Source organism: Oncorhynchus clarkii, chromosome 30 (assembly GCF_045791955.1).
Source record: "Oncorhynchus clarkii lewisi isolate Uvic-CL-2024 chromosome 30, UVic_Ocla_1.0, whole genome shotgun sequence".
In the NCBI taxonomy this organism is placed as follows: Eukaryota; Metazoa; Chordata; class Actinopteri; order Salmoniformes; family Salmonidae; genus Oncorhynchus; species Oncorhynchus clarkii.
This window is the reverse complement of record NC_092176.1, coordinates 33102385-33126564: the sequence shown is the minus strand read 5'-3', so window position 1 is coordinate 33126564 and position 24180 is coordinate 33102385. Positions and strand designations below refer to the sequence as shown.

Genomic DNA, 24180 nt, shown 5'->3' with positions numbered 1-24180 from the left:
GTGGTTTTCCACTTTAATTTTGAGTGTGATTCCAAATCCAGACCTCCATGGGTTGATACATTTGATTTCCATTGATAATTTGTGTTATTATGTTGTCAGCACATTCAACTATGTAAAGAAAAAAAGTATTTAATAAAACTATTTCATTCATTCAGATCTAGGATGTGTTATTTTAGTGTTCCCTTTATTTTTTTGAGCAGTGTTTTTCTTGCATTTTCCTTTTCCAAATGGGCGGTTATTTAGAAGGTATAAAATTATATTTTTGATGGCATAGTTTCATAAGGTCCGATTGAGACCCAATCATCTTGTTCCTCAGTCTTCTTTGTGTAACCAGCAATCATATCGGTTTTGTCCGCTAGGGAAGTTTCCTTGTATGACATAATAAGTAATCAATATATGATCCATCCTGTGTATATGTAATTCTGTGTGATTATTTAGGTATTTAGTAAATAAACCAAATTAGTGTATTGCTGACTTGTTAGCCAGGGTTTGTGAAGATATCTGAATGTTGTAAAAATATTGGTAGAGACTGAATAAGGTGATGATTAATAATTGACTGCTATTGATATAAAATATTACCAGGTCTTTAAGAGTTCATTTGGGAAGACAACAGCTCTATAAACATTCTACCGTGGTGCTCGGACTTCCTTGTTAATTACATTTACATGATTAGTTTAATCAGGTAATATTAATTACACAGAATTGATTTTATAAAATAGCATGCATTATAATTTAATCCATAGTAAAGACACGACACACGTCGGCTACTACAGCAACACTCAACAAAGAGCAGCAGTTAGTTTCAGAGTGGGTGGCAAGGAATAATTAAGCCCTGAATATTTCTAAAACTAAAAGCATTGTATTTGGAACAAAACACTCACTAAAACCTAAACCTCAAGTCTTGTAATAAATAATGTGGTAATTGAGCAAGTTGAGATGATTAAACTGCTTGGAGTAACTATAGATTGTAAATTGTCATGGTCAAAATATATTGATGCAGTAGTAGCTAGGATAGGGAGAAGAAGTCTGTATACAATAAAGCAATGCTCTGCACTAACAACAAGGCAGGTCCTACAGGCCCTAGTTGATGCACCTAGATTATTGTTCAGTCGTGTGTTCAGGTGCCACAAATAGGGACTAGGGAAAATAGGGAATAGGGAAAATTGCAATTGGCTCAGAACACGGCAGTATGGCTGGCCCTTGGATGGACACAGAGAGCAAATATTAATAATATGCATGTCAATCTCTCCTGGCTGAAAGTGGAGGAGAGATTGACTTCATCACTACTTTTATTTGTGAGAGGTATTGAGATGTTGAATGCACAGAGCTGTCTGTCTAAACTACTGGCACACAGCGCAGACACCCATGCATACCCCGCAAGACCCTTCACAGTCCCCAAGTCCAGAACAGACTATGGGAGGCACACTGTACTACATAGAGCCATGACTACATGGAACTATATTCCACATCAAGCAGTACAATTTGATTTTTTTTAAATATATATATTTTTTTAAACACCTTATGGAACAGCGGGGACTGTGAAGCAAAGCAAACATTGGCACAGACACATACATACACACAGATTTAGTACTGCAGATATGTGGTAGTTGTGGAGTAGGGGCCTGAAGGCACACAGTGTGTTGAGTAATCTGTGAATGTATTGTAATGTTCTTTAAATTGTATAACTGCCTGAATTTTGCAGGACCCCAGGAAGAGCAGCAGCTAATGGGGATCCATAATAAATACAAATACCTGAACCACACCTTTATTTGCCAAGGAAGAGTACCTGATCAGTGAATATATTCAATGTACAGGCTACAATGTGGGGATCTAATGTAATGTAGTTATTACCACGCATGTATATAGGACTTGCAACCTTAACACAAAGTTATTATACTCAATCCATAGGCTTCATTAATGCCATTCAGACTCGATACAACAACTATGATAGCTGAGGTTCATAGGTTCAGAACTAACATTCATAACAGACGTTTTAGGGTCCATAAACAGATCGGCTACATACTGTAGCCATTTACACATCCATAGGCATACAGTTATTTTTAACCTCCACTACACAATAAGCAAATAAATAGTTAGCTAGCTATGTTACTTCAGATGTATTGCATGGCAAATATAAGCAAGGCAAGCTAACACAATTGTATATTCAATTTGCAGTAAATGCTTTAGCTGGCTAGATTCTTTACATCCACTGTTTCACAAGACGATAGCCTGGTGTGCTGGTTCTCTAAGGAATTCCTAAAACATTAAACACGAATGACAAAGTCACTCATGTCATAACACCAGCTAGTTAGCTGGCTAATGTTAACTAGTAAACTAACTTGCTAAATAGCGATTTTCATAAATTTACTTTATGACAAAAAAATATGCACAATCGTTCGTCTCTACATTAACTAACATATTCCTCTCAATTGTAAATGTTTTGCTTGACTCGTTATGACATTATAATGACTTACATTTGCGTCCACCGTAATGTTTTGTCAGCCATCTTTGCTGAAGAAAGTCACCAAGGAAGGGTGTCTCGCGTCAAATTCGTCATCGGAACAACTCGATATGATTGGTCATAAAAAAACCTTGGGACCCCAAATTCATAATGAGTGCTCTAACTTCCCCTTGCGGTGGTCTGGAGCAATGAAGCCATGACGCTGGGTACCTCTAAGTCCTGCGGTGTTCTCAACTTTTAAAAGAGGAACCACTATGTACAGTGCGGTGTCCCTCAGGGCAGTACCCTTGGACCATTGCTCTTCTCTATTTTTACAAATGATTTGCAACTGGTCTTACACAAAGCTAGAATGACTATGTGTGTGGATGATGGGTGATTCGTAATAAAAACGGGTCTTAAATAAATCTAAAAGCATTGTATTTGGTTAAAAATGCTAAGATCTACACCTCAACTGGAGTTGTGTATAAAGGGTGACCATTGAGCAAGCTAAACTTCTAGATATAATATTGGATGATCAGTTATCATGGTCAAGTCTTTTTGACAAAGTTGTTTTTATTTTGTTGTATATCGTTTTATAAAAAATGTGTGCGATTGTTCTTGTCTAGCAGTGTTTTGTTTCGTGTTTTTTGTGGAATACAGGAAGAATAGCTGCTGCCTCTGCAAAAGCTCATGGGGATCCAAATAAACAAATAACACACCAGCATCAGGAGAAATCAATAAGTGAATGGCTTATGGGGCTAATTTTGCTTTCAGGGATATTGATATATAAGCAGGTGGAATTGCAGTTGTGTTACATGATTTAACTAGACCTTTTGGCTGCAGGGCTATCTCTGGCAGTTCATTTCCCAGTCTTTCATGTTACGATGTTGCGATGCTCGATTGCAAATCACAGCGCAAAATACCCTGAAGATTAATGAAGTGTGTGTGTCCTCCACTGGGAGGAGTGGAGTGTGTCATACCACTCCTCTTTAGTCTCTGAGGATAGATCAGAGATTTGCATCGTGTTCCCCTGCTCAAACGTTGCATGTATCAAACAATGGTTGCGTGCCACGTCATCGACTGTGCCGTTCAGGCACTCGATTGCTATAGCATATGATGTGGATAGCTGATACAATAAAAACAATGGTCATTTCCATGTAAAAGGCTCCATGAGCACCAACATGTTAAGTTCATAAGAGCATGTCAAATTGGGTATCCCAAAAAAAATAATAATAATTTTATATATATATATATATATATATATATATATAATATGCCTTAATTTAAAAAATATATATATAGTATCTTATTTTGTATACACACGTATTTTTAAAACATTTTCTATCCTAAAAATTAGGAAATGGAAAGGCTTTGATTTATGGTCAAACAGATGGACAAATGGCTTAGAAAACATCTACTAGAAAAAAAAGTGTTAAAAATGATTAGAAATCAAAACATGTATTCAAGACCCCTGCCAACTAACATCAACACTTACATTTCGTTTTGGATACATAGTAAAATTGTCAGAAAGTATAGATATAGGGTAACATTTGATCAGAAATAGCTGAATTATTTCATTGTGGTAGTTAATCACCTTTTGGTTAGGTAATTAGCTTGCTGGCTGAAGCACCAATGACTGTAGCCAGCTAGAAAGTTTACTTCTTGGGAAATGATATTAACTAGGTAATTAGCTAGCTAACATTCAATATACAGTGACGTCGGGAAGCATTCATACCCTTGTATCTACACACAAAACCCCATAATGACGAAGCGAAAACAGGTTTAGAAAATGTTGCAAATGTATAGAAAATAAAACGGATACCCGATTTACATGTGTCCAGACCCTTTGCTATGAGACACGAAATGTAAGGCGCATCTCGTTTCCATTGATCATCCTTGAGAAGTTTTATAACTTGGAGTCCACCTGTGGTAAATTCAATTGACTGGACATGATTTGGAAAGGCACACACACTTGTCTTTATAAGGTCCCACAGTTGACAGTGCATGTCAGAGTTAAAACCAAGCCATGAGGTCGAAAGAATTGTCCGTAGAGCTCCGAGACATGATTGTGTCAAGGCACAGATCTGGGGAAGGGTACCAAAACCTTTCTGCAGTATTGAAGGGTCGCAAGAACAGTCACCTCAAATCATACTTAAATGGAAAAAGTTTGGAACCATCAAGAGTCTTCCTAGAGCTGTCCGCCCGGTCAAACTGAGCAATCGGGGGAGAAGGGACTTGGTCAGGGATGTGGCCAACAACCTGATAGGAAATCTGACAGAACGGCAGAGCTCCGCTGTCGAGATGGGAGAACCTTCCAGAAGGACAACCATCTCTGCGGCACTCCACCAATGAGGACTTTATGGTAGAGAATCCAGACAGAAGCTATCCTCAGTAAAAGGCACATGACAGCCCGCTTGGAGTTTGCCAAAAGGCACCTGAAGGACTCTCGGACCATGAGAAACAAGATTCTCTGGTCTGATGAAACAAAGATTGAACTCTTTGGCCTGAAATCCAAACGTGACATCTGGCGGAAACCTGGCACTATCCCTACGGTGAAACATGGTGGTGGCAGTATCATGCTGTGGGAATGTTTTTAAGCGGCAGGGACTGGGAGACTAGTCAGGATCGAGGCAAAGATGAACAGAGCAAAGTAAAGAGAGATCCTTGATGAAATCCTGAGCACTGTGGAGCAGGTTCTAAGACTGTGGCGAAGGTTAACCTTCCAACAGGTTGATGACTATAATCACACAGCCAATACATTGGAGTGGCTTCAGGACAAGTCTCTGATTGTCCACGAGTGGCCCAGCCAAAGCCTGAACTTGAAACCGATCGAAAATCTCTGCATCCATCCTGAAAAATGGATGTGCAGCAAAACTTCTGATCGAACCTGACAGAGCTTGAGAGGATCTGCAGAGAAGAATAGGAGAAACTCCCAAAATACAGGTGTGCCAAACTTGTAGCGTCATTCCAAAGAAGACTCAATGCTCTACTCGCTGTCAAAGGTGCTTCAACAAAGTACTGAGTGAAGGATCTGAATACTTATGGAAATGTGATATCATGGGCGGGTTTCTGTAAAAATGTATAAAAACCTGTTTTTACTGTTTCATTATGAGGTGTTTTGGGTAGATTTGAGGGCAAAAAAAACTATTTAATAAAATGTTAGAATAAGGTAGTAACATAACAAAATGTGGAAAAATGGGTCAGAAAACTTTCCTTAGGCACTGCATTGTGTCATCCAAGAAGTCTTCTATAGGATCTGCCCATTTTTTCAATTTTCGCCTAAATGCAATACCCAAATCTAACTGCCTGTAGCTCAGGCCCTGAAGGAAGGATATGCATATTCTTGGTACCATTTGAAAGGAAACACTTTGAAGTTTGTGGAAATGTGAATTGAATGTATGAGAATAACAATAGATCCGTTAAAAGATATTACAGAGAAAAACAAACCGTTCTTTTGTATTTTTTTGTTCCATCATCTTTGAAATGCAAAATAAAGGCCATAATGTATTATTCCAGCCAAGGTGCAATTTAAATGTTGGCCACTAGAATGCAGCAGTGTATGTACAAAGTTTTAGACTGATCCAATGAACCATTGCATTTATGTTAAATTTTGTACAAGAATGCCCAAATATGCCTAATTTGTTGAATGGTAACTTTCCATGTTGGACAGTGCAGTTGGATTAACAATAATTTAAGCTTTCTGACAATATCAGATATGTCTATGTCTTGGGCAATTCTCGTTACTTACAACCTCATGCTAATCGCATTAGCCTACGTTAGCTCAACCGTTCCGTGGATGGGACACCGATCCCGAAGAAGTTTAACCTCATCAAATTGATAGTGAATACACAGTACATCATCTCATTATCTGCATATACAGTTGACGTCGGAAGTTTACATACACTTAGGTTGAAGACATTAAAACTCGTTTTTCACCACTCCACAAATTTCTTGTTAACAAACTATAGTTTCGGTAAGTCAGTTAGGACATCTACTTAGTGTATGAAAAGTCATTTTTCCAACAATTGTTAACAGACAGATTATTTCACTGTTCACAGTTCCAGTGGGTCAGAAGTTTACATACAAAGTTGACTGTGCCTTTAAACAGCTTGGAAAATTCCAGAAAATGATGGCATGGCTTTAGAAGCTTCTGAAAGGCTAATTGACATCATTTGAGTCAATTGGAGGTGTACCTGTGGATGTATTTCAAGGCCTACCTTCAAACTCAGTACCTCTTTGCTTGACATCACAGGAAAATCAAAAGAAATCAGCCAAAATTGTGGACCTCCACTAGTCTGGTTCATCCTTGGGAACAAATTCCAAACACCTGAAGGTACCATCTGTACAAACAACAGTACGCGAGTATAAACACCATGGGACGACGCAGCCGCCATACCGCTCAGGAAGGAGACGCGTTTTGTCTCCTAGAGATGAACGTACTTTGGTGCGAAAAGTGCAAATCAATCCCAGAACAACAGCAAAGGACCTTGTGAAGATGCTGGAGGAAACACGTACAAAAGTATCTATATCCACAGTAAAACGAGTCCTATATCAATGTAACCTGAAAGGCTGCTCAGCAAGGAAGAAGCCACTGCTCCAAACCGCCATAAAACGTGATGATTTATTTCATTCTCTCTACTAATATTCTGACATTCCATATTCTTAAAATAAAGTGGTGATCTTAACTGACCTAAAACAGGGAATTTTTACTTGGATTGAATGTCAGGAATTGTGAAAAACTGAGTTTAAATGTATTTGGCTAAGGTGTATGTAAACTTCCGACTTCAACTGTAGTTAATCATTATTGATATGCATGTTTATTTCCCAGATATACACGTTTCTTCTCACTTCATGTCAATATCATTTATTTCATTTCTGATCCAGAAAACGACTCATAAAAGCCTTGTCTAGTAAGCCATTGTTATTTTTGCCCTCAAATGATGTCATCCTTGCATTGTAGGAACTGGGTTCTACAGTTTGAACCCCTGCCATCTCTTGCCCGTCACCCAGCCATCTAGATGTGTGAAGGGTAGTGTATTTTCTGTAGGGAAGCTAATTATCTATCATGTATGACATTCCTGGGAGTGTGTAAACGTATTTTTTTTATTACCTTAGCATTTTGTATGTTCTCTATAGTTATGAAACTGTATCAATTCCGTTCATTTGGAAAAACTCTCGGCAGACTTGACACAAAATATAGTGTAGTAATGGAATGTTTCACTGGATCAATCTGAAACTTTGCACACTGCCGCCATCTTGTCACCAAAACCTAAATGCCGCCTTAACTCCTCTGATTATATGGCCTCTCTCTTGCATTTCAAAATGGAACAAAAAAATAAATAAACAGAAAACATGCATTGTTTATATTATCTTTTACCAGATCTAAATTTGGTATATTCTCCTACATTAATTTCACCATTCCAAAAACTTCAAAGTGTTTCCTTTCAAATGGTATCAAGAATATGCATATCCCTGCTTCAGGTCCTGAGTTTCAAGCCGTTAGATGTGGGTATTTCATTTTAGGCGAAAATTGAAAAGGGTACGATTCATAAGAGGTTTTAACGGGTGTAAATCCACTTCACGTTTTTGTATATCAATGTGTCATATCATAGTTGACAACCCATTCTTTCTGCGGTCGTCGTTGACTCTTCATTTGGAGCAGATATTTATATTTCATTTTTGGAAAATGACAAAACTGAGCGAGATTTTCCCGAAATTCCAAACTTTGCATCTGCACACTTATTCCAGTAAATGTGTTTTTTTTAATGTTCAGTGTACATTGCTAAACGTAGTCCTTGTGCATAGAGTTTGTTAAACTTTGAAATCAATGGTTATTGTTTGGTATACATTTTAAGTGAGCGCCAATACTCTCCGCCTGCCTGCATATGTTTGTGTGCCAGTGTATGATACGTGAAGCTAATCACTAGAATTTTCAGGATGTTATTTGGCCATTCCACAAAAGGAGTGAAATCAGTGACTGGGTCTTAATCCAGACAGCCAATCAGAGCTGCAGTCTCAGGAGACCTGCCGCATGATTGGTCGAAACCTCTAAACAGCTGGCAGCACTTTTGTATGCTAATGCCAAGACAATGGTCCATTACAACACTTGAATCACTTCCATCTTGTTTCTATCCTGTCTTCCTAGAAGAGATCACAGAGGATCTGAGATACACTATATAAAACAGAAGTATGTGGACACCCTTCAAATTAGTGGATTCGGCTATTTCAGCCACACCCATTACTGACAGATGCCTTGGCAGCAGCTAATGGGGATCCTAATAAATACAAATACAGAGTTCAAAACTGCCTCGAAGCAACATGAGCACAACAACTGTTCATCGGGAGCTTCATGAAATGGTTTTCCATGGCCGAGTAGCTGCACACAAGCCTAAGTTCACCATGCGCAATGCCAAGGGTTGGCTGGACTGGTGTAAAGCTTGCTGCCATTGGAGTCTGGAGCAGTGAAAATGCGTTCTCTGGAGTGATGAATCATGCTTCACCATCTGGCAGTCCGACAAACAAATCTGGGTTTAGTGGATGCTAGGAGAACGGTACCTGCCCAAATGCATAGCGCCAAAAGCTAGGTGGAGGAGGAATAATGATCTGGGGCTGTTTTTCATGGTTCGGGCTACGCCCCTTAGTTCAATAGAAGAGAAATCTTAACGCTACAGCATAAAATGACATTCTTGACAATTATGTGCTTCCAACTTTGTGGCAACAGTTCGGGAAAGGCCCTTCCCTGTTTCAGCATGTCAATGCCCCCATGCACAAAGCAAGGTGCAAACAGAAAGGGTTTGTCGAGATCATGTGAAAGAACTTGACTGGCCTGCAAAGAACCCTGACTTTAACTCCATCAAACACCTTAGGGATGAATTGGAACACAGACCTCACTAATGATCTTTTGACTGAATGGAAGCAAGTCCCTGCTGCAATGTTCCAACATCTAGTGGAAAGCCTTCACAGATTACTGGGCTGTTATAGCAGCGTAAGTGGGGAGCAACTCCATATTAATGCCCATGATTTTGGAATAAGATGTTTTTGACGAGCAGGAGTCCACATACTTTTGGTAATGTAGTCTATGAACTAGACAGGGTGCAGGCATATGCAAGGTTTGCTTTTAACGTTTGACAATATGCAGTCTGATTATGTCAGATCACTGGTTTCCTCAGGGAAGGAAAGGATGAAGGTCTTTTAATGGGTCAAGGATCTCTACAGTCTGCAAAGACAGGAGATTGACCAGCTACAAACCTTTTTAATGGGGATTTAGAGATCCCTACAAATCAATAAACCCACAAATTCAACACTTAAATAACACTAACTTAATATTATGTGATGTAGGCTACTCATGAGCAGTACATAGGCTATCATGGTTGCAATGCAATGAACCCTGTTATGCAGGCTACGCACTGCCAAAGATCACATTGACATATAACCTGCTATATCCTACCAAAAAAGGGGACGATTTCAGTTATACATTAAAACATATTTAAAAGGAGCACAACGGGCCACTAGTTGAAATGACATATTAATGTATTAACTTGTATTAGCAATCTTTTAGTAAGATCATTCATACCCCTCCCTCAAGGACACATTTGATTTTAATCAAGCCGATAGACCGCGACACACGTCTCAGCCTTTGGCATAGCATATCGAGCCCTAGCAGCTCAACTGTATCCTATTCGTTTGCAGATAGTGTTGCCCTTACACATAACTCTCGCCTTAACGCAACAAGTGCCATCTCTCCAACGTAGTTTTGAGAAACTACTGTAGCCTATAGCCTACGACTTTAGTGAGAACGAAACAACCTTTTGTATGGAATTTGACAATTTTGTCTCGTTTATTAGTCTGAAGAGGTCACCGGCTAGGTCACGGACTTCACCGTCAGTTCTACAACTCAATATTTCAGTCGTAGATAGACAAATAACACAACAAGAAATATCTGGACCGTGCGGCAGCGTTAACCGAACCAGTAACCGCAAGGTCGCTGGTTCGAATCCCGAGCGGACTAGGTGAAAACTGTGATGTGCCCTTAGGCAAGGCACTTTACCCTAATTGCTCCTGTCAGTCGCTCTGGCTAAGAGCGTCTGCTAAATGACTAAAACGTAAAATGTCTAATCTATGGAAGAAGCCTAAATGACTTCACTGCAAGATCAACAATACACATTTCCAACACTTCAATGCGCACCTTTACGCAGCCGTGAAAGCTAAGATGGGACTCTTACCAGGAATGGCCAGGTTGGTGAGCGGGATGCTGTGCATGCTCTCCGGTAAATTTGCCATCCAGTCGGCGAACCTGGGTTCGCTTTTCCCGTGAGAGGAAGCCATGCCACCGCGCAATATATTCCCACTCTCTGCCTGCGCGAGGGTTGAGTGCGCTTTCTCTATGCAGCGCTCGCTCCCCTTACTACTCACCCACACGCAACACGCACACCAGCGTGCCTGGGAGCGAGTTCACGCCACACCCCCTGAATGCGAACATGTGGATGCGCGAACATGTGGATATCGAACACGTTTCATAGGATATGTCGATAAAGAGTTGTGTTTTTGATAATTGTGATTTTAGGGTGCTCTCGTGGCGGGCGAGTGATGTATTCCTGTGAAGTCATTGAATTGAGGGTGGGCCCAGCCATCGCCAGTTGACTTAATTAAATAATTCGTTCTATGTCCCATTCTGGTTGAAACCGCGAATGGCTCTCTTGCTCTCCACTACAAGTACTGCATCCATGGCTTTGTGTTTGCCCGTCGGTGTATAGCTCCGCTGTCCACTCCGATGGTGCTGAATTGATCAAATCTGCTTTCCCGACACCAGCGCTTTCTGGAGAAGCGCCTTGGGAATAAGACACGTTAACCGATTGATGTTATCTTCTCTTTGTATGGATTTGTACATTTTTACTTGAATAAATGCCGTTTTTGACTTGGGGATGAGCTCACCTGAGCGGAGTACCGGCATCAGAACATGTCTACTGTTTGAGCTCTTTTAAAATATCAGCTCAAAAGTATTGTGGAGCTCCTGCACCTAAATATAAACAGGACTGGCACCCAGAATGATACATATTTCAGTCCAAGTCAAGCACTGAATATATTCATAACATTAGACATATTTTGACACCAGGCCAGAGTTTAAAAGAGACCTCACTCAAAAACATATGTTTTGTCTAAATAGGCTAAATTATACATCTACTTCGCCTTATATTTAGAAATGTGTACCCTTGATGTGCTACCGACTGTTTCACAACATATTCGCAACAATTGTAATTTTTTTTCCAGTTGATGATACAACAATATTCTCTTTGAACCCCAAGAGTGAAGAAGAACCTCTGGTTGCGTTCTACATTTATGTAAAATCCCTCAGGTAACTGGACCGCACACTCTTCTAATGTGGACAAATAGATAATTTTTTTAAATTGCATGTCAATCATCCAAATAGCGACCCGGAACCTGCTGTGTTGACAAAGAAATGAACGACTTAATTCCCTCTAGTTGCTCGGAGCTAAATTATGTCAAACGTGGCTAATGAAGGAGGAACTTTAGGGCAGAACATGCAGTACAGCGATATGATACGATTGAGTCAGCCTTGCAGCTTCTCAGAGGAGAGATGGAGCATTCATTCAGTTTGTTCAATGAATTGTCGACAATGAAACAGAGCTCAACTCACCAAGAGATCGCCATACGTGTTCAATACTCTCAACATGCTTCATTCCTTCCTTCACTGTCACACAGAAATTATGAAGAAATATTTGAGGTATCATAAAACAAAAAATTATTCAGGAAGTAGTGCCAAAGAACTTTGAGACTTATGTGCAACACGCAAAAGATGGGATGGTGAAAAGCAATACAACAGAAAATGGACATCAAGGTAACATACCTAGTTTAATATAATACACAAATACAGGGCAGGGAAACCTGTGGGTAGAAAATGTAAGGCCTCACATTGTAGTAGCTAAAATACCTGAAACCATGTAGCCTGTATTATTATTATTAAGTGTTTGTTTCCATGAGGCTGACCATTCAACTGAAGTACCAAACTAGGATGAAGTGGAGAGCCTCAAACGCAAATAAAAATCTAGATAATATCAGTTTTGATGTCAGACCAGAGCTGTGCTTCCTCCCATCTTCTCCAATTCATTCCCATTTCACTGCATCAGTGAACACAGTATGTCTGAAACTAGTTGGAGCTATTACTTACAGGGTATACCTATCTACCGGAGTACCTGGCTGATGCACGTCTAAGGAGGGGAGTGAACAAGTGCAGAAGGGAGGGGACAACTGACTGGAATGAAATGAAGTCCATCATTGTTTGTGTTATAAGTTTTGGAGAGAATAGCCTCTGTGTTGATGTAGCATAAAACATCTAATTAAAACATAACGTTATTACTAAATACATATTACACAGTTCCTCTTCAGTTATGTCAGGGACAATAATTATTTTCAATTCAATTCATATAATATCATCAACATCATCACGCTGTTGGTTTCTTAACAACCACAACCAAACTAGGCATCGCTTATTTATGCATCTCACATGTTACTGTACATCAATGGATGTTACAGTAATGTTTCAGTGACGTTATGATTTAGTAGACGGAAACGGTGTTCAGTAACATTAGGATGAACTTTGTTGATTAGTTCATAGTTTGTGTTCCTTCCTTCACACATACGGAGAGATTAACACAGCCTTCAAGCCATAGTTCCTCTCCTCGGACACTTCCCCCAGCTTCTAGACCTGTTGCATGGGCCTCAAGTTTGGAGACACCTGTTGGACATCAGAGAGAGAGAGAGTGAGTGGGAGAGAAAGAGTGAGTGGGAGAGAGAGAGTGAGTGGGAGAGAGAGAGTGAGTGGGAGAGAGAGAGAGAGAGAGAGAGAGAGAGAGAGAGAGAGAGAGAGTTTTGAAAGGAGAGAAACCATCTGTTACTATTTTTATTTAATTTTACCCCTTTTTCTCCCCAATTTCGTGGAATCCAATTGTTTAGTAGCTACTATCTTGTCTCATCGCACAACTCCCGTACGGGCTCGGGAGAGACAAAGGTTGAAAGTCATGCGTCCTCCGATACACAACCCAACCAAGCCGCACTGCTTCTTAACACAGCGCCATCCAACCCGGAAGCCAGCCGCACCAATGTGTCGGAGGAAACACCGTGCACCTGGCAACCTTGGTCAGCGCGCACTGCGCCCGGCCCGCCACAGGAGTCGCTGGTGCGTGATGAGACAAGGATTTCCCTACCGGACAAACCCTCCCTAACCCGGACGACACTAAGCCAATTGTGCGTCACCCCACGGACCTCCCGGTCGCGGCCGGTTACGACAGAGCCTGGGCGCGAACCCAGAGTCTCTGGTGGCACAGTTGGCGCTGCAGTACAGCGCCCTTAACCACTGCGAGGCCCCATCTTTTACTATTGATAGTATTTCACTGAGCAGGATCAATAATTTAGTCTGCTATCTTTCATAAACACTCTTGGTTTTGTGGTTACGAAGACAATTCAAGTCAAATATGGATTTACTGAGGGTATTATGTTTCAAGTTTATTATATGTTTCAAGTTTATTTTGTAACTAGTAAATATGCAACTTTCCAATGTGGAAAGTTGGCTGGCTAAAGCATTGTTCTTGCTTTGGACAACACAACCCTGGAGTGGCCAGACCGGCTGTCCCTGTATGTCTCACCTCAAAGTGTGCTCCTGTGCATGCCTTAATGTCCTCTGGGGTCAGCCCCTCCCACACCTCAATCAGAGTCAGACCTTTAGTCTTGTCCACATCAAACACAGCCTGAGAGAGCACGAGAGAGAGAGAGAGAGCATGAGAGAGGGAGAGCACGAGAGAGAGAGAGAGAGACACACAGACAGAGAGAGAGAGCAAGAGAAAGAGCGAGAAAGACAGAGAGCGAGATACAAACAGAGACAGAGTGAGAGAGACAGACACAGAGACAGAGAGGGAGAGACAGAGAGAAAGGGAGACAGAGAGAGAGAGAGACAGAGAGAAAGGGAGACAGAGAGAGAGACAGAGAGAGACAGAGAGGGAGACAGAGATGCATTTATTCAATAAGACATCATCTGAAATGCTGGGTGTCGGGCTAGAGGGTTGGACAGCTGCCTGTTGAGTTCTCTGGCAGAGATTCACTTTACTTCAAACAAAACTCAAGGTCGGCAATGCACTCTGCAGGGTCCTGCATTTCAGCTCAATAGGTTAATGTCTACAAACAAGAGAAAAGTGCTTATTTGTTCAAATCATCAGAAAATTAAGATTTAAATTAAATGTCACTATTCTCATTGCCAAAAAAATATCCCAAGAAAGATCTGGCTGTATGAGAGAATAGGAAAGGACCACGGCTAACACCAGAATCTACCAGAGTTCCACTGTCTGACATTACTCTGTGTTAACAAGGCCAGACTGGTCTGACCCGAGTCTCACCCTAGCTACATTCTTACAGTGTTGGTCTCTCCTGCCATTTTAGACTCCCAATAACACTGTCTGCGTCTCAAACCACACCATGTTCGTAATAGCACTACTTTAGACCAACATTTCATTTGGGATACAGCCTGCTGTTGTAAGATATGGGCTTTGTCTCAATGCTCTAAAAGAGCTTGCTATCCTCTTCTCCTATCATGATACTGTATTGCTTGACCTGTAATTTAGAAAAATAACACAAGGGAAGGAAGCAATTAAAAAAGATGGAGCCATAACCCAGCTACAGTGAGAACAGGCAGAGCCAGGAGATGGAAATGAGATCTGTATGGGAGAGGCTATGGTGTAGTCAGAAGGGGGGAGGGAGAGAGAGAGAGAGAGAGAAGAGAGAAGAGAGAAGAGAGAAGAGAGAAAGAGAGAGAGAGAGAGAGAGAGAGAGAGAGAGAGAGAGAGAGAGAGAGAGCTACAGTATCACTATCAGGAAAGCTGTCAAAACCTACAGCTAACTTGTAGGATGGAGTGATAGGGAGAGGGAGAAGGATAAAAGAGTGAGGGAGAGCAGAAGGGAACGGGAAGGAGAAAACATGAAAATAACAATACAAAGTCAGAGTAAGAGGGGAGGGGAGGGCAAAGGGAGGGAGAGACTTGTCTAGGACTTTCTGTGATGTTAGTGACTGGACCACAGCTTAAAGCCATCCTCACACTAACATCGATTAGTGTCTGAGCCGAGGCCAGTCCTGTTATTCACTAGGGCTGTCTTGTGGAATTAGCTGGTCTTCTGTGGTTTATTAATAGAAGGCAACATAAGAGGGAAATAACCAGAGGACATTAAGTACAACTCTGAGAATAGACTGCCAACTGTTGCCAGTATGTATAGTGGTTACTGCCAATACCACAGGTAGCAGTTCACTGCTGCAGTTATCTAGAACCAGTGGAATGTCTGTTTCCACTGTGAATAAATAGGTCATTATTTTGGGCTCTTTTCATTTCCAGAGGGGAATGCTGTTTTAAAATGTACAGTTTACCAAACCAACCACATTCCACAGGGTTACTCTGGGGACCACTGCTGCCATGGTGGCTAACCACATTCCACAGGGTTACTCTGGGGACCACTGCTGCCATGGTGGCTAACCACATTCCACAGGGTTACTCTGGGGACCCCATGGTGGCTAACCACATTCCATAGGGTTAATCTGGGGACCGCTGCTGCCATGGTAGCTAACCACATTCCACAGGGTTACTGTGGGGACCACTGCTGCCATGGTGGCTAACCAAATTCCACATGGTTACTGTGGGGACCACTGCTGCCATGGTGGCTAACCACATTCCACAGGGTTACTGTGGGGACCACTGCTGCCATGGTGGCTAACCACATTCCACAGGGTTACTCTGGGGACCCCATGGTGGCTAACCACATTTCACAGGGTTACTCTGGGGACCCCATGGTGGCTAACCACATTCCACAGGGTTACTGTGGGGACCACTGCTGCCATGGTGGCTAACCACATTCCACAGGGTTACTGTTGGGACCCCATGGTGGCTAACCACATTCCACAGGGTTACTCTGGGGACCCCATGGTGGCTAACCACATTCCACAGGGTTACTGTGGGGACCGCTGCTGCCATGGTGGCTAACCACATTCCACAGGGTTACTGTGGGGACCGCTGCTGCCATGGTGGCTAACCACATTCCACAGGGTTACTGTGGGGACCGCTGCTGCCATGGTGACTAACCACAATCCACAGGGTTACTGTGGGGACCACTGCTGCCATGGTGGCTAACCACATTCCACAGGGTTACTCTGGGGACCCCATGGTGGCTAACCACATTCCACAGGGTTAGTGTCGGGACCCCATGGTGGCTAACCACATTCCACAGGGTTACTCTGGGGACCCCATGGTGGCTAACCACATTCCATAGGGTTACTCTGGGGACCGCTGCTGCCATGGTAGCTAACCACATTCCACAGGGTTACTGTGGGGACCACTGCTGCCATGGTGGCTAACCAAATTCCACATGGTTACTCTGGGGACCACTGCTGCCATGGTGGCTAACCACATTCCACAGGGTTACTGTGGGGACCACTGCTGCCATGGTGGCTAACCACATTCCACATGGTTACTGTGGGGACCACTGCTGCCATGGTGGCTAACCACATTCCACATGGTTACTCTGGGGACCCCATTGTGGCTAACCACATTCCACAAGGTTACTCTGGGGACCCCATGGTGGCTAACCACATTCCACAGGGTTACTCTGGGGACCCCATGGTGGCTAACCACATTCCACAGGGTTACTCTGGGGACCCCATGGTGGCTAACCACATTCCACAGGGTTACTCTGGGGACCCCATGGTGGCTAACCACATTCCACAGGGTTACTCTGGGGACCCCATGGTGGCTAACCACATTCCACAGGGTTACTCTGGGGACCCCATGGTGGCTAACCACATTCCAAAGGGTTACTCTTGGGACCCCATGGTGGCTAACCACATTCCACAGGGTTACTGTGGGGACCGCTGCTGCCATGGTGACTATCCACATTCCACAGGGTTGCTGTGGGGACCCCATGGTGGCTAACCACATTCCACAGGGTTACTCTGGGGACCACTGCTGCCATGGTGGCTAACCACATTCTACCGGGTTACTGTGGGGACCACTGCTGCCATGGTGACTAACCACATTCCACAGGGTTACAGTGGGGACCACTGCTGCCATGGTGGCTAACCACATTCCACAGGGTTACTCTGGGGACCCCATGGTGGCTAACCACATTCCACAGGGTTACTGTGGGGACCACTGCTGCCATGGTGGCTAACCACATTCCACAGGGTTACTGTTGGGACCCCATGGTGGCTAACCACATTCCACAGGGTTACTCTGGGGACCCCATGGTGGCTAACCACATTCCACAGGGTTACTGTGGGGACCGCTGTTGCCATGGTGGCTAACAACATTCCACAGGGTTACTCTGGGGACCCCATGGTGGCTAACCACATTCCACAGGGTTACTGTGGGGACCGCTGCTGCCATGGTGGCTAACCACATTCCACAGGGTTACTGTGGGGACCGCTGCTGCCATGGTGACTAACCACAATCGACAGGGTTACTGTGGGGACCACTGCTGCCATGGTGGCTAACCACATTCCACAGGGTTACTCTGGGGACCCCATGGTGGCTAACCACATTCCACAGGGTTACTGTGGGGACCACTGCTGCCATGGTGGCTAACCACATTCCACATGGTTACTGTGGGGACCACTGCTGCCATGGTGGCTAACCACATTCCACATGGTTACTCTGGGGACCCCATGGTGGCTAACCACATTCCACAAGGTTACTCTGGGGACCCCATGGTGGCTAACCACATTCCACAGGGTTACTCTGGGGACCCCATGGTGGCTAACCACATTCCACAGGGTTACTCTGGGGACCCCATGGTGGCTAACCACATTCCACAGGGTTACTCTGGGGACCCCATGGTGGCTAACCACATTCCACAGGGTTACTCTGGGGACCCCATGGTGGCTAACCACATTCCACAGGGTTACTCTGGGGACCCCATGGTGGCTAACCACATTCCAAAGGGTTACTCTTGGGACCCCATGGTGGCTAACCACATTCCACAGGGTTACTGTGGGGACCGCTGCTGCCATGGTGACTATCCACATTCCACAGGGTTGCTGTGGGGACCCCATGGTGGCTAACCACATTCCACAGGGTTACTCTGGGGACCACTGCTGCCATGGTGGCTAACCACATTCTACCGGGTTACTGTGGGGACCACTGCTGCCATGGTGACTAACCACATTCCACAGGGTTACAGTGGGGACCACTGCTGCCATGGTGGCTAACCACATTCCACAGGGTTACTCTGGGGACCCCATGGTGGCTAACCACATTCCACAGGGTTACTGTGGGGACCACTGCTGCCATGGTGGCTAACCACATTCCACAGGGTTACTGTTGGGACCCCATGGTGGCTAACCACATTCCACAGGGTTACTCTGGGGACCCCATGGTGGCTAACCACATTCCACAGGGTTACTGTGGGGACCGCTGTTGCCATGGTGGCTAACAACATTCCACAGGGTTACTCTGGGGACCCCATGGTGGCTAACCACATTCCACAGGGTTACTGTGGGGACCGCTGCTGCCATGGTGGCTAACCACATTCCACAGGGTTACTGTGGGGACCGCTGCTGCCATGGTGACTAACCACAATCGACAGGGTTACTGTGGGGACCACTGCTGCCATGGTGGCTAACCACATTCCACAGGGTTACTCTGGGGACCCCATGGTGGCTAATCACATTCCACAGGGTTAGTGTCGGGACCCCATGGTGGCTAACCACATTCCACAGGGTTACTCTGGGGACCCCATGGTGGCTAACCACATTCCATAGGGTTACTCTGGGGACCGCTGCTGCCATGGTAGCTAACCACATTCCACAGGGTTACTGTGGGGACCACTGCTGCCATGGTGGCTAACCAAATTCCACATGGTTACTGTGGGGACCACTGCTGCCATGGTGGCTAACCACATTCCACAGGGTTACTGTGGGGACCATTGCTGCCATGGTGGCTAACCACATTCCACATGGTTACTGTGGGGACCACTGCTGCCATGGTGGCTAACCACATTCCACATGGTTACTCTGGGGACCCCATGGTGGCTAACCACATTCCACAGGGTTACTCTGGGGACCCCATGGTGGCTAACCACATTCCACAGGGTTACTCTGGGGACCCCATGGTGGCTAACCACATTCCACAGGGTTACTCTGGGGACCCCATGGTGGCTAACCACATTCCACAGGGTTACTCTGGGGACCCCATGGTGGCTAACCACATTCCACAGGGTTACTCTGGGGACCCCATGGTGGCTAACCACATTCCACAGGGTTACTCTGGGGACCCCATGGTGGCTAACCACATTCCAAAGGGTTACTCTTGGGACCCCATGGTGGCTAACCACATTCCACAGGGTTACTCTGGGGACCGCTGCTGCCATGGTGACTATCCACATTCCACAGGGTTGCTGTGGGGACCCCATGGTGGCTAACCACATTCCACAGGGTTACTCTGGGGACCACTGCTGCCATGGTGGCTAACCACATTCTACCGGGTTACTGTGGGGACCACTGCTGCCATGGTGACTAACCACATTCCACAGGGTTACAGTGGGGACCACTGCTGCCATGGTGGCTAACCACATTCCACAGGGTTACTCTGGGGACCCCATGGTGGCTAACCACATTTCACAGGGTTACTCCGGGGACCCCATGGTGGCTAACCACATTCCACAGGGTTACTGTGGGGACCACTGCTGCCATGGTGGCTAACCACATTCCACAGGGTTACTGTTGGGACCCCATGGTGGCTAACCACATTCCACAGGGTTACTCTGGGGACCCCATGGTGGCTAACCACATTCCACAGGGTTACTGTGGGGACCGCTGTTGCCATGGTGGCTAACCACATTCCACAGGGTTACTCTGGGGACCCCATGGTGGCTAACCACATTCCACAGGGTTACTGTGGGGACCGCTGCTGCCATGGTGGCTAACCACATTCCACAGGGTTACTGTGGGGACCGCTGCTGCCATGGTGACTAACCACAATCCACAGGGTTACTGTGGGGACCACTGCTGCCATGGTGGCTAACCACATTCCACAGGGTTACTCTGGGGACCCCATGGTGGCTAACCACATTCCACAGGGTTAGTGTCGGGACCCCATGGTGGCTAACCACATTCCACAGGGTTACTCTGGGGACCCCATGGTGGCTAACCACATTCCACAGGGTTACTGTGGGGACCACTGCTGCCATGGTGGCTAAACACATTCCACAGGGTTACTCTGGGGACCCCATGGTGGCTAACCACATTTCACAGGGTTACTCTGGGGACCCCATGGTGGCTAACCACATTCCACAGGGTTACTGTGGGGACCACTGCTGCCATGGAGGCTAACCACATTCCACAGGGTTACTGTTGGGACCCCATGGTGGCTAACCACATTCCACAGGGTTACTCTGGGGACCCCATGGTGGCTAACCACATTCCACAGGGTTACTGTGGGGACCGCTGTTGCCATGGTGGCTAACCACATTCCACAGGGTTACTCTGGGGACCCCATGGTGGCTAACCACATTCCACAGGGTTACTGTGGGGACCACTGCTGCCATGGTGGCTAACCACATTCCACAGGGTTACTCTGGGGACCCCATGGTGGCTAACCACATTCCACAGGGTTAGTGTCGGGACCCCATGGTGGCTAACCACATTCCACAGGGTTACTCTGGGGACCCCATGGTGGCTAACCACATTCCACAGGGTTACTGTGGGGACCACTGCTGCCATGGTGGCTAACCACATTCCACAGGGTTACTCTGGGGACCCCATGGTGGCTAACCACATTCCACAGGGTTAGTGTCGGGACCCCATGGTGGCTAACCACATTCCACAGGGTTACTCTGGGGACCCCATGGTGGCTAACCACATTCCACAGGGTTACTCTGGGGACCCCATAGTGGCTAACCACATTCCACAGGGTTACTGTGGGGACCCCATGGTGGCTAACCACATTCAACAGGGTTACTCTGGGGACCCCATGGTGGCTAACCACATTCAACAGGGTTAATCTGGGGACCCCATGGTGGCTAACCACATTCCACAGGGTTACTGTGGGGACCGCTGTGGCCCTCCAAATGTACCTTTACACACACATCTGCATGCCGCACACACAACTATTTCACTATTGCAAAAAGGGCCTCAGATGTGTTTCAAAAACTTCTGAGGGTAGAAGTGAAAAAGGGCTGAAACGAGATGCAGCCTAGGGCTGCAGGTACCTACCACCAGCAGTCTCAACCCATATCAGCAGCAGCATCATCATATGAAAAAAAATACTTCAATTAATCTCTCTGTTATCAGAGGGCTGAATGTGTGTTTTTTTATGTTCAAGGGCAAACGGGTGTATGTGTGTGTGTATGCATGTGTGTGAATTGTGGAGAGCAGGTTTTAGGCTCCCCGTTTTCTCACTCATTTTGAAAACACAATGAGGCAAGATTTTAATTATCCCGAGGACTCAGAACAGAACAACGTGTAACCAGGAGGGCCATGACGGCCACTCTCATCCAACAGGCTTAAGCTGTAGGGAAACCCAATACCAGACTAGACAGCCTGACCCTATTGCGTTTAAGGTAGTGTAGTGGAAGGATTTAAAATGGTTAGGAGATAAAGGGCTATATTTTAACAAACCTAACACAATGGTAAATCTAAGGGCTGTATTTTAACAAACCTAACACAATGGTAAATCTAAGGGCTGTATTTTAACAAACCTAACACAATGGTAAATCTAAGGGCTGTATTTTAACAAACCTAACACAATGGTAAATCTAAATCTAGCGCCAAACCCGCCAAACCACGGTTCTTAACACCCGCCCGCTTAACCAGGAAGCCAGCCGCACCAATGTGTCGGCGGAAACACCGTTCAACTGACGACCAAGGTCATCCCGCAGGCAGCCGGCCCGCCACAAGGAGTCACTAGAGCACGATGAGCCAAGTAAAGCCCCCCGGCCAAACCCTCCCCTTACCCGGACGATTGTGCACCGCCCTATGGGACTCCCGATCACGGCCGGTTGTGACACAGCCTGGGATCGAACCCGGGTCTGTAGTGATGCCTCTAGCACTGTGATGCAGTGTCTTAGACGGCTGCGCCACTCGGGAGGCCCTGAGAACTAATAATTGTAATCAAATTCGAACAACTTATTTTAAATAGGCTGTCTCACTCTTACAGGCAACATAACTGGAAAAATATCCAATATAAAGAGAGAGGGAGAATGTCCATTCACCGTTATACAGCTCCAAAATATAACGTTCTATATCCATATTGGAACCAATTTACAGATCAGATCACATTCACACACCTCATGGAAGTTCTATTGCAAGCACACAGCGGACATTGTTACCATAATACCAGAAAGGTGAATCATTCTAATACGTTTGGTTGTAATAAAATTATACAAAAAACAAGCTTTTTTTAAACAACAACAATAAATAAATGTAATGATATCATAAAATCGGCAGGATAAAAAAGAAACTAATTGCTGTTGAACCAGCCTTTGTTAAAGTAGGCCTAAGGGAAGGCTTGGGTTATGAACATATGAAACGGAAAACAAGCTATATTTACAGGTTACAGATGAATTCTAAATGCAAGGTTCATCGTATTCAAAGAGGTTCTCATATCTTATTTTAGGATGGGCATGGAGGGGGTTTTACAGGTTACAGATGAATTCTAAATGCAAGGTTCACCGTATTCAAAGAGGTTCTCATATCTTATTTCAGGATGGGCATGGAGGGGGTTTTACAGGTTACAGATGAATTCTAAATGCAAGGTTCACCGTATTCAAAGAGGTTCTCATATCTTATTTCAGGATAGACATGGAGGGGGTTTTACAGGTTACAGATGAATTCTAAATGCAAGGTTCACCGTATTCAAAGAGGTTCTCATATCTTATTTCAGGATGGGCATGGAGGGGGTTTTACAGGTTACAGATGAATTCTAAATGCAAGGTTCACCGTATTCAAAGAGGTTCTCATATCTTATTTCAGGATAGACATGGAGGGGGTTTTACAGGTTACAGATGAATTCTAAATGCAAGGTTCACCGTATTCAAAGAGGTTCTCATATCTTATTTCAGGATAGACATGGAGGGGGTTTTACAGGTTACAGATGAATTCTAAATGCAAGGTTCACCGTATTCAAAGAGGTTCTCATATCTTATTTCAGGATAGACATGGAGGGGGTTTTACAGGACTTGCATGGCTAAAATAATGTGTCAGCTCACTGTTTAACTCCTCTCAAACTTTGTATTTTAATAAAGCTTTGGTGATTAAGATTGATTTACATGCGGTCTCAGGCACCAAACCCTTTATCGACAGTCTTGACTACTTTGCAATTGCATTGAGCAGACAAAAAAAGCCTTAATTGAGCAGAGGGGAGGATATGCTTGGTTTTTAATCAAATAAAACGAAATGGGAAAGAACATTCGTTTTTTATGTTTCTAAACAGGAAGTATACAGGCATCAAAAGCACATTATGCTACTCTTGTTCCATGTTCATATGGGCAGTGTGCATCACGGCTGGATAGGCTGCATTTCCGCTGTAAAAATTCTAGAAATTAGTACTTTGAATCAAGTTAAGGACACGCCTAAAATATTTCCACCCCGCCCATCTGAGCGCAAGCGAGCTGATATAAGAGAGGTAAATTGCAGAACCTGGCGTTAGGGCTGGAAAAAGTTTTTAAATGACAAAATTGCAAACTAGTGCACATTTGAC

General features: G+C 44.6%; 2 protein-coding genes across 2 annotated transcripts in view; both read right to left on the bottom strand.

The window, feature by feature from the left end:
* The window catches only part of LOC139389987 (PI-PLC X domain-containing protein 3-like), a 49490-nt gene extending 38696 nt beyond the window's left edge, over window positions 1-10794 (bottom strand). The window contains exon 1 of the mRNA XM_071137055.1: window positions 10663-10794. Coding sequence (XP_070993156.1) covers window positions 10663-10765 — 103 coding nt within the window. The 5' untranslated portion in view covers window positions 10766-10794. The remainder of the gene's footprint in view (window positions 1-10662) is intronic.
* Window positions 10795-12291: 1497 nt separating this feature from the next.
* The window catches only part of LOC139389850 (succinyl-CoA:3-ketoacid coenzyme A transferase 1, mitochondrial-like), a 112560-nt gene continuing 100671 nt past the window's right edge, over window positions 12292-24180 (bottom strand). The window contains exons 16-17 of the mRNA XM_071136826.1: window positions 14101-14202; window positions 12292-13193 (exon numbers count right to left, since the gene is read on the bottom strand). Coding sequence (XP_070992927.1) covers window positions 13158-13193; window positions 14101-14202 — 138 coding nt within the window. The 3' untranslated portion in view covers window positions 12292-13157. The remainder of the gene's footprint in view (window positions 13194-14100; window positions 14203-24180) is intronic.